This window comes from Notothenia rossii, assembly GCF_949606895.1.
Source record: "Notothenia rossii genome assembly, chromosome: 2".
NCBI lineage: Eukaryota > Metazoa > Chordata > Actinopteri > Perciformes > Nototheniidae > Notothenia > Notothenia rossii.
In genome coordinates, this window is record NC_136904.1 from 94,077,028 (window position 1) to 94,088,479 (window position 11,452).

The 11,452-nt window shown below is 40.6% G+C and overlaps 1 protein-coding gene across 1 annotated transcript; it reads right to left on the reverse strand.

The window, feature by feature from the left end:
* Nucleotides 1-1,529: 1,529 nt before the first annotated feature.
* On the reverse strand, nt 1,530-10,342 carry esd (esterase D/formylglutathione hydrolase). The gene is made up of 9 exons (XM_079663567.1): nt 10,213-10,342; nt 8,728-8,802; nt 8,360-8,448; nt 7,830-7,928; nt 7,327-7,451; nt 5,350-5,469; nt 3,632-3,730; nt 2,838-3,005; nt 1,530-1,853 (listed from the first exon to the last, which is right to left on the reverse strand). Exons 2-9 carry the CDS (start codon nt 8,793-8,795, stop codon nt 1,773-1,775), a joined length of 849 nt encoding a protein of 282 aa, XP_079519693.1. The 5' UTR covers nt 8,796-8,802; nt 10,213-10,342; the 3' UTR covers nt 1,530-1,772.
* Between the last annotated feature and the right edge of the window lie 1,110 nt (nt 10,343-11,452).

An 11,452-nucleotide genomic window follows, 5' to 3' on the forward strand; every position in this document is an offset into this window, starting at 1 on the left:
CAGTTTCAAAGCACATCCACAAAAAGTCTGTTGGAAGGGGGAAATGTGGCAGGAAACGCTGCACAACCAAGAGAGATGACCGCAGCCTTAACAGCATTGTGAAGAAGAGTCGCTTCCAGAATTTGGGGGAGCTTCAAAGACAGTGGACTGAAGCTGGAGTCCAGGTATCAAAAGTCACTGTTCACAGACGTGTCCGGGAAATGGGCTACAATAGCCGTATTCCCATGGTCAAGCCACTTCTGAACTCAAGACAACGGAAGAGGCGTCTGACTTGGGCTAAGGAAAAGAAGCACTGGACAGTTGCACAGTGGTCCAAAGTCCTCTTTTCAGACGAAAGCAAGTTTTGTATTTCATTTGGAAGTCAAGGCGCCAGAGTCTGGAGAAAGGCTGGAGAGGAGCAAAATCCAAGTTGCTTGAAATCCAGTGTGAAGTTCCCACAGTCAGCGATGGTTTGGGGAGCCATGTCAGCTGCTGGTGTTGGTCCACTGTGTTTCATCAAGCCCAGAGTAAATGCAGCTGTGTACCAAGAGATTTTAGAGCACTACATGCTTCCGTCTGCTGAAAAGCTCTATGGAGATGAGGAATTCATTTTCCAGCATGATCTGGCACCTGCCCACAGTGCCAAAACCACCAGTAACTGGTGTACTGACCATGGCATTACTGTCCTCGATTGGCCTGCAAATTCCCCTGACCTGAACCCCATAGAGAATATGTGGGGTATTGTGAAGAAGAAGCTGAAAGACACCAGACCCAACAATGCTAATGAGCTAAAGGCCGCTATTGAAGCATCCTGGGCATCCATAACACCTCAGCAATGCCACAGGCTGATTGCCTCCATGCCACGCCGCATTGATGCAGTAATCCGTGCAAAAGGATTCCCAACCAAGTACTGAGTGCATTAATGGACATTTTCAAATGTTTGATTGTGTTTTGCTGTTATAAATCTTTTTTTTTTACTTGGTCTGAGGAACTATTCTAATTTTTTGAGATAGGATTTTTGAGTTTTCTTAAGCTGTATGCCATAATCAGCAATATTAAAATAATAAAAGGCTTGCAATATTTCAGTTGATTTGTAATGAATCCAGAATGTATGACATTTTTGTTTTTTTAATTGCATTACAGAAAATAAAGAACTTTATCACAATATTCTAATTTTCTGAGACAGTCCTGTATATATATATATAAAACGATACTATGTGTATTCTATTTGGGATATACTGTACTATGTCTTTTTATCAATTTTTTAACATACTATGTTTTTTAATGATTTTTTTGTAGACTCTTACACTTTTAGGATGTTTTTCCAAACATATACTATGACCTTTTCATGGTTTAATTTGTTGGTCTAGCTATACTCTGACATTTTATCAGAATAAATGTACATACTATAATACGACTTAACTATTTTTTTCTCGACATACTAAAGCATGAATTTGTATTATTTCTGTTCATTTGGTGGCTCCTATAAAAAGGGACCGCATAATGATTTCACACATTAAACTTCAATCACAAACAAAACAACAAAAAGGTTATCTGAGGATTTTATTTAGAGAATCTCCGCTGAGTCACTGCTCTGCAACATCCAATCAGGTCTCAGCAAACATTTCCTGTGGCTCCATGATCCAAAACTAATAGTCCTGTTATTTAAACCCTCAGGTAAGTGCTGCTCAAACTTAAAGAAGTGACTTCATTATGATTTAGAAACCAGAAGTGACTTTAGTGAACTGAATCCTGCAAGAAGTCCGAGCTGAGCTTCCTGTCCCGTGGTGCGTTCAGGCGTTCAGGAACTTTGCGTGATGTTTGATGTGATCGCTCATGAAGGAGTAGATGAAGAAGTAGCTGTGGTCGTATCCCTGCAGCACAAACACAACACACAGCTTAAAAACTCCACATTCATGCATTAAGTGAAGAATCTCTGAAAGAAAAGAAGAGATTTTTCCTCCTGAGATCTTTAAACGTTATTTTCCATTCACAGTAAAATAAATAAACAACTATTTTGATAAAAAAAGAGATTTAAGACCAAACCAACCAAAGAAAAAGAGCTTTTATAACCCCCTGGTTAAGTAATCAGAACAACAAATGAATGGTGTTGTTTGAAAATAATGGATTCAAGTGCATTTAGGCACGAAAAATCTAATTAAAGAGGTTAAATAAAAAAATGTGAAGCCAATTATTATTATTATTATTTAATTAAGAGTACAATTGATGCTTTTGGAAAAACTGGTTTTTAATAAAATGCAGCTTTAATGAATGTACTTTGAGGGTTAGGGGTTGATTTGGATGAATTCAGTCACTAAAGGACGTGTTTGGGTTTTAACATCAGTGTATTGTAGCTGGATCTCTAACAGCCACCGGGTAGAAAAGGAAAAACGTGTGATTACTGTTTTATAATCTCTAAACTAACAACATATTTTACAAACAGGAAATGAGGTACTCAGTCAGTGTGAGCACGAGAGGGCGCACTAACAGAGCGGAGGATTCACTCTGAGAACATAAGATCAAATCGACTCCCTAATTAGTCATTCCAAAAACTTTGATAAAAACATTATATTCAAATATTTTTTTTCACCACTTTTTTGGGTTCAATTTTTAAAGCAACTTCAGTCCTAATGAAAAATATCAAATATTTCATCATTTTCAGGATTTTAACCCTTTAAATGCCATTTTGAAAACATAAAATCACTGTTTTCCATATAATACATATCTGGGGAGGCTTCTTTTTCTTTTTTATCACAGTCTTGGATATGTCACGGATAGTGAGAGTCGAGAGTGATACGGAGGATGACGGTTATAAGGACACGTGTTTCTGAGACACTTTAAAGAGGCGTTAGACGTACCGGCTGCAGTCTGAAGACGACGGGGATCTTCTTCTCGGAGCAGACGGCGATCAGGTTGTCCGGCAGCAGCTGATTGGCCGACAGGAACTGATCGTCCCGCCCCTGATCGATCAGGACGTCCAATGGGGGGCCGGAGTACGAAGCAGCCAATACCGTGGCATCGTACGCCTGGAACACACACACACACGCACACACACACACACACACACACACACACACACACACACACACACACACACACACACACACACACACACACACACACACACACACACACACACACACACACACACACACACACACACACACACACACACACACACACACACACACACACACACACACACACACACACACACACACACACACACACACACACACACACACACACACACACTGAACCTAAATGACAAACGTCATAAAGCTCTGGAGGCTCCAACGAACGTTTCAATAAATAGAATAAATATTAAAGAAACTGAAAAATAGGTGCTTTTTCTATAAACCTCCAGTTTGCTTTAAAATGCTCTTTAAAATAGATTACCAAATAAGATCATGATAATTATTTCCAAACTTCACAAAAATATTTTCGTCTAACCAAAAATTCTGCTTTAATCCATCTTTGTTTTCATCTAATTTGTTTGTTCTTGTACTTTTATACAACCACAACAAAAATATAAATGTTTTTAAGGGTAATGATAAAATCGAATAATAGTCATATATTTTGTTCACACGTATTCTTACGACAAAAATGTGTAGAATCAATAAATCTGATGACACTCAGGTGTGTTGCTCACCTGCCAGGTGTCTCTGTCCGACCCCAGGTATCCAGAGAAGGCCTTCTGACCCCAGGGACACTGGACAGGGTTACAGATCGGAGCGAACGCCGACACAGTCTGAGGGAACACGGGAGAATCAGATATTTTATTTTTAAAGGTCACCTATTGTGCAAAATCCTGTATTTCCCCAGGTCCTCCGGCAGCGACCCGGAAACGGATGTTGGCGCACTGTGTCGAAAGAAAACAAATTTCTCTAAAGGGTCGTCGAGGATCGATTATCGAGGAGGCTGTCTGGAGGAGCCGTAACCGAGGATACACTGATGTAGAGGAGAGAGGAGTGTCTCTGGAGGAGCTATAACCGAGGGTACACTGAAGTATCCTCCGCAGTCAATTTCAGCCAACAGTGATGTTTACAAGAGGCGTGACGCATGGCTGGACTTACGTCAACGAAGCACAGCTCTGCAAACTGTTCCCGTTGTGATTATAAGTTATTTGAAAGGATCAAATGTGCATCAGACTTTCTGCCCTTTACCGTTTGTTTACTCACTAATTACATCTCCCCTGGAGGTTAGGCTATTTCTTTTTTTAATGCAACTGCTTTCATTGTGACGCCATGTTTACAGTGAGAACAGCTGCTGAGGTCAGTGCAGAAACAGAACAGTGTGTATAATATGTATCGCTCAATAATATATGTAACAGGCAGCCTACATTTCACACTTTATTTGTAGGCTTCAGGAAATATCTACAAATAAAGAGTAGATATTTTTCATGAAACCATATAGTGCTTCACATGATAAAATATACAAGGGCTGTAGCCTGATATTTAGTTATGCTTTAGGAGCTGTTTGTGTTTGTTGTACATTGTGTAGGTGTGTGTGTGTGTGTGTGTGTGTGTGTGTGTGTGTGTGTGTGTGTGTGTGTGTGTGTGTGTGTGTGTGTGTGTGTGTGTGTGTGTGTGTGTGTGTGTGTGTGTGTGTGTGTGTGTGTGTGTGTGTGTGTGAGAGTTGATTCGCTGGGCAGACAGGCAGGTTTCAGTAGCTTAAGGTAGAATGTGACATATAAATGGTCAAAAATGGAAAGTTCTCCGTTCGCTTACGAGCTCCTCGTTTGAGCGATCGACTATTCCTTCGCAATTTAGCATCACATTGGATATGGGCTGAACTCGTCCTGGATTGGAAATAAAAGTCGTCCATCCGTTCTTGAGTTATAAATTGGTGATGTTTTTGGCGCCCCCTATAGTCCAAAATGGAAATGCTTTGGTGTGCCTATTCCCCAAGACAGACTGAACCTATCCACCAAAATCTGTGATGTTTGGATACTTTGTTGATGAGTTATGAGCATTGGTTTTTAAGCCCCGCCTTTTAGCGAGTACGTTTTGATTCATGGCGGCAATATTTATCGTCCGAACATGCTCATTTCCTACGGTAATGTGTGTGACCCTCCACCGATGCGGTATACGAAGTTTGGTGTTGAAAAACAGAAAGTTTTTAGGAGTTACGGTGCGACTTTGTACATCTTTCAAAAAATGGAAAGGGCCATAGGTGGCGCTAGAGAGCACAATTTTGCAAAATTATACAACTTTTGAAGAATCCTAAAGACCTCAAAAACAGGAAACACCAGCAGAAAAATAAGAAGAATTCCTCCAATAACAATAGGTTCCTCGCACTTCGTGCTAGGACGCCGTTGGGTCCTAGCGCTCCGTGCCCGGGCCCGAATGAATCTAAAATGTGCAGCACCTTATATTTCCCAGGGTTCTTCAGGGCGCAGATCAGAGCTCCGTGTCCGCCCATTGAGTGCCCGCTGACCGACATCCTGTCAGGGTCCGAGGGGAAGTTAGAGTTGATCAGTTTGGGGAGCTGAGAGAGAGAGAGAGAGAGAGAGAGAGAGAGAAGAGAGAAGGGGAGAGAGAAAGAGAGAGAGAGGGAGAGAGGGGGGGGGAGAGAGAGAGAGAGCATAAACAAATATTTTAGGTCACATTCACACCTAATAGTCCGCTTCTCTGGAGCGCACCAGCATTGTTTCATTTTTCAGAAAGTTAGGTTTGCGTTCTAGAAGCTGGTTCAGGTGATAAGGTGGGGGGGGGGGGGGGGGGGGTTTACCTTGGTTGGTGATTGGCTAATGGTTACACAAGACAAAACATTGTTATGACATCATAAAGTGGCCAAAATCTGATCAGCTCATTTTCAAACAGGTTTTTATTAGGGCTGTCAGTCGATTAAAATAGTTAATTACGATTAAGCGCACATTTTTGATCTGTTCTAAATGTACCTTAGAGGAATATTTTTCAAGTTTTTAATACTCTTATCAACATATGAGTGGACAAATATGCTTTATACAAATGTTTATTATCATTTGAACAATGACAAATATTCTCATGAATAATAAACACAACAACCTGGAACCTCTCTCATTCAATAATACAATACAAAGTGTGTGTGTGTGTGTGTGTGTGTGTGCGTGTGTGTGTGTGTGTGTCTGTGTGTGTGTGTGTGTGTATGTGTGTGTGTGTGTGCAGCTCAAGGCATATGCTCGAACGGGAGCTGCCTGGAGGCTGCAATCATGTTGCGCACACTATCCGTGCTGAGTGTGCTGACTTTTCCCACAATGCCCCTCTGTCTGGCTACCTGCATGAAGTCAAGTGCTTGGCGCAGTTGTCGGCGAAATGTCACTCCTCTGTTTTCATTGAAACAGCTCCTTATATCCGTTAGCGCAGCTAGCTAGCACCAGATGCTAACAACAACAATACACGTAAGGTCTCTCTCTCGCGCCACACATACACACACCCTCCCGGTCCTCCCGATGGCCAGTCGGTGCCTGCCGGTGAGCGTGGAAATAATTAGTGCCGTTAATTTTTTTTTGCGTTAACACGTTATTAACGTGTTAACTTGACAGCCCTAGTTTTTATATAAATGGATCAGGACAAAAAGAGAGAGAATCTTTAGCCGCGTTCACACCAAGTACTTTGTCGTACTTAGTTGCCCCATGGAACTAAGAGCCGATCGCGTTCACACCGGAATAAGTTCCCTGAGGGAAGATTACGCAAATGAGCCGCTGATGTCACTTCTTCTTCTTCTGCTTTGGGTTTAATGGCAGGCCGCAAACAACTTCACGGCGTATACTGCCACCCGAAGTCCCCGGAGTTGGGGACTGGCTTCAGTAGAAGCTGCTGGGCGCCTTCCGAGTAAATCGCCAGAATGTCGACACCTCCTCATCTCCACCGCTCCCATGTTTTATTTTGTGTTGACATAAGTTAGTCTCTCTGCGTTGGTGTGCGAGGCTAATGCTAATAATGCTAATGCGAGGATAATAAAATGGCGGCTCTACAAAACATTTCAGAGTTTTACGGGGCGTGGTTTTCAATTCGCCCAGCCAATCAGAACTGGGGCACTTTTCCCCCAGGAGAGAACCACCTCTCAGCAGGCACTACAAATGGGGGTAAAAGTTCCCGGCACTAAGTTCTCTTTTTGGTGTGAACGCGACATAAGGGGTACTAACGGAACTAAAGGGGAAAAGTACTCCCGTGTGAACTCGGCTAATGTGGAGAGAAACGCTCTAAACACAGCTCTTATTTTATTATTCAAGTTATTTAAGTGTTTATTGGCGCCTGCAGTTGTACCTGTGCTGCACTACAGATACAATAAACAACCTGCCATCCATCCAGGAGGACTTTTACACTGTAATCTAATTCTTCTAATGATGTGGATGACTCTCACCTCCTCAGTGATGTAGGAGTACATCCTGTAGTTCTTCTTCCAGGGATCCTCCGTGGCGTCAACGTAGAAACCGGCTCCTGTCCCGAAGTCCCAGCTCTCGTCTTCTCCCTCGATGTTACAGCCCCCTGGAGAGAGGAGACGTTTAAATACACAAAGTACTTCTACACATCATCTAAAAGAACATCATAAGATTCACTCTAGTGTACGAGTCTAAACAAGTTAAATATCTGCAGGAATACGTGACTTCACAGGCTCTGCTGCAGGATACATTAACAGATACTAGCATAACACACTTCAATCTGTGGTGGAGCTGATGCATTGTGGGTAATGTAGTCACCAGCTTTTGGTATACAATTAGGATTTTATGAAATAATGTGTGTGTTTGTATGTGTCTGTGTGTGTGTGTGTGTGTGTGTGTGTGTGTGTGTGTGTGTGTGTGTGTGTGTGTGTGTGTGTGTGTGTGTGTGTGTGTGTGTGTGTGTGTGTGTGTGTGTGTGTGTTACGTGGGCTGGTGTCTGGAGCTACGATGATGATCCCGTGTTCTGCAGCAAGAACTTGACTTCCTGCTTTCGTGATGAAGTTCTGCTCCGTGCACGTCAGCCCTGCAGAGAGGAGGAATGTGATTAAAGAATAACTCAATATCTTATTTTGTTCAATCTTGTGTTTTTTATGAAGTTCACTCGTATTTTTGTTCGGCATCATTTGCATCAGATTATTCATCTTGTTTCAAGGTAACTCATATTTGTTCTTTTATAAAAGCACAAGTCTGATGATGTTTTTGTAAAAACAAAAAATTAGGCTCTATTGTTAGAAATAAAACGTGTCAAGGAGTCACATGTTGCTTTATTAAAAAGAGCATTACATGTGGATTAATCCCCCGCTGAAAATAGTCCATTAAGAAAACACTATTTCTATTCATTTAACTATTGTTTGGATGTGGCTGAGAGTCAAACACTAAACCAGCAGCCCTTATTTCAGAAATACATTTCTTAAAGTAATTCACAGATCGTTCCTGCTCTGATCGTTCACTCACCTGAGAGCCAGTAGAGGACGGGACATTTGTCCGTCTCAGCTTTAGGAGGCAGGTAGACGGCAAACTTCATCTTACACCTGAGCTCAGTGCTGCACACACACACACACACACACACACACACACACACACACACACACACACACACACACACACACACACACACACACACACACACACACACACACACACATTAATTCATATCTCAACAGGTGTGTGTGTGTGTGTGTGTGTGTGTGTGTGTGTGTGTGTGTGTGTGTGTGTGTGTGTGTGTGTGTGTGTGTGTGTGTGTGTGTGTGTGTGTGTGTGTGTGTGTGTGTGTGTGTGTGTGTGTGTGTGTGTGTGTGTGTGTAAATGTATTGAATATTCACCTCTCATGTTCGAAGACTTTCTGGAAGCCTCCGGCACATTTGTTGGATGAAACTTGAGTGAGAGACATCTCTGATCTGCAGGAAGACAACAAAGAGACTTTAACATTATATTTAAACAATACAATTATTAATAACTGAGTCTTATATAAACGACTGCTGCTGTAAACTCATGTACTGTTATTCAAATACATTACATTACATTTCACTTGTTAGACGCTCTTATCCAAAGGGACTAACATACTCAATACTGTGGGCAATCTCAACATGAGCAGTTAGGGGTGAAGTGTCTCAGGGACACAAAGACATGCTGACTGCAGTGGGATTGAACCAGTACTCCCCTGATCCAAAGATCAACACACTAACCCACTGAGCCACAGCCTCCCAAAAACAGTTTATATTTCCTATTGACTCTAAACTAAAGGTTTGTTGTTGGACTTTCAAAATAAAACTAGATTAAGTGTTAAACCGGAACACAACAGCGTCACATAACACACACATCACATTAACACACATCTGTTATCTCAGGAGCAAAGGTGAAGAAATGCATCGTGGACGTTTCAACTAAAAGCACATTGTAGTCCGACTGTATGGAGACAATACATAATGCACCACCTCTGATACTGATCAATACAGGTCAGGAGTCATTTTAAATGGACTTGTACAGTGCATGAGGTAATACTATTGCCTGTGAATGAAAAGAGACAGTTTGAGTTATAAAGCTGATCATGCTTGGATGTAGAAACCAGCTGGAGATGTTCAGGTAGGGCCTCCTGCAGCAGACACACAATGCACGAGCTGCTGCTTTAACACGTTGTATTTTAAACATCTGACTTCTCCTGTCACATGTATGTTGAGAACAATAGTTCATATATATTCATCTTTAAATGGTATGGGTAATTAGCACACATGTGTACGGTACACATTTAGTTATGAATAAGTAATACAAAGTGTGTTCAACTGTCTCCGCTATAACCTCATGCATGTGGACACCTAACAGCTGCAGGTAAAAATAGCAGCTTAAATACAACTTCTGCAAATCTGTAGCTCCGTTAGACATCATTGGCTAAAAGGAAATAGGCTCAAGATGCTAAACTGTGCAGTTCTAACCATTTTAATGTGTTTTTGAAAGACATTAAGCTGTTGAAACAGACAGTGACAGTGTTAACTTGTTAGTGACAGTTAATCAGATACAAAAACCTATTTTAAATCAAAAAGCGTTTTGCAACATGCATTATGGATCTGCCGAATAATGCACAACACTATTACACATTAATAGAGTGCATACATATAGTCAAACACACTTTTGTACTTAATTAATAAGCAGAAATGTGCATGTTTTGAGTGGAGTTTGGTGAAAGCAAGTACATTTAGCTCGTTTAAAGTACCGTTATCTGCTATTTACGGCTTTCTGCTTGAAGTTAAATCACTTTATAGTTTGTGACAAAGCAAACAAACAAATTAGAGACATTAATATCCAGTTTTTACCTTTTTAAACCAAAGTATCTGGTTAAAACTTTGCAGAAACGGTTTGCTAACTTCACCGCCGTTGCAGCGTCCGGAGTCCAACGACGTGAGGGTGAACGCGATGACGTCGCACGATCCTCCCCCTCCACGTTTGACGTCTGACGTAATGCGTGCGTTCAGTCGCTAGATGGCGGTCGTGTCTAATAGAAAAATATACAGCACATTATATATTTATTTATTTATTAATGAAGCATTATATTGTAATTTAGACCCAAGCTAATCTCACATGATCGAAACATGAATATAAATGATATGTAAAATAATGATCCATTGCCAACCAGTAAGAATTCATTAGACTTGTAAATAATGCCAAAATAAAAAGAAATAAATATTAAAAGAAATAATAAGACACATGATTTTAACTAATAAATAAGTAATGATACAAATTCTAAAAAATACAATATATTATTTTTAACAAAAAAACGACAATTCAAAAATAAATAAATCATTAATATTATTAAAAAAGCAGTTTAAATGTGTAATCAAACATCCATCAAACATTACAGAATGAAAACTCAAGGTTCTTTATTTCTTCTTCTACTAAAAAAACTCCTACAAAATGTCAGTTAAAGCCCAACTGAGCATGAGGAAACACCATCTGAGAGAACAGATGAATGTGATGGAAAATATAATGCATTTAAATTCAAACTTGGCTGCATACTGTACAGCACCGTGGAATCAATCTGCACAAAACATATATAATACATATGAATATATAATTAAACCCTCCTCTTGCACGTCTGTCATTAACATTTATTTGTCTCTCTGTCCTAAAGCATCGTCACGACTTTCCAAAAGAAGCCCATTATGTGAAGTAGAGCAAATAAAACAATGAATCCGCCGTCCTGCTGTGTTTACAAAAGCTTCTCTCAAATAAATCTGTTTCTCTGCCTTCCTTTAGCTTCCTCTCTCAGAGCAGAATCTGTATAACATGTATTCATATATTACATTAATACCCAGATGTGTAAATTAACTAAGTACATTTACTCATTCTACAGTACCTACAAGATCTGAGTACTTCTACTTTTACTCAAGTACAAGATCTGAGTACTTCTACTTTTACTCAAGTACAAGATCTGAGTACTTCTACTTTTACTCAAGTACTAGACCTGAGTACTTCTACTTTTACTCAAGTACAAGACCTGAGTAGCCTACTTCTCCTCCTCTGCATGTATATCTAGTCTCAGAGTATACGTCCTCT

Coding starts and splice junctions, on each gene's coding strand:
- esd (XM_079663567.1), bottom strand. CDS start 8,795: ATGTCTCTCACTCAAGTTTCATCCAACAAATGTGCCGGAGGCTTCCAG. Junction 7,929..8,359: donor CGTCCTCTACTGGCTCTCAG/GTGAGTGAACGA, acceptor TCCTCTCTGCAG/GGCTGACGTGCACGGAGCAG. Junction 3,006..3,631: donor CGGACAGAGACACCTGGCAG/GTGAGCAACACA, acceptor TGTGTGTTCCAG/GCGTACGATGCCACGGTATT.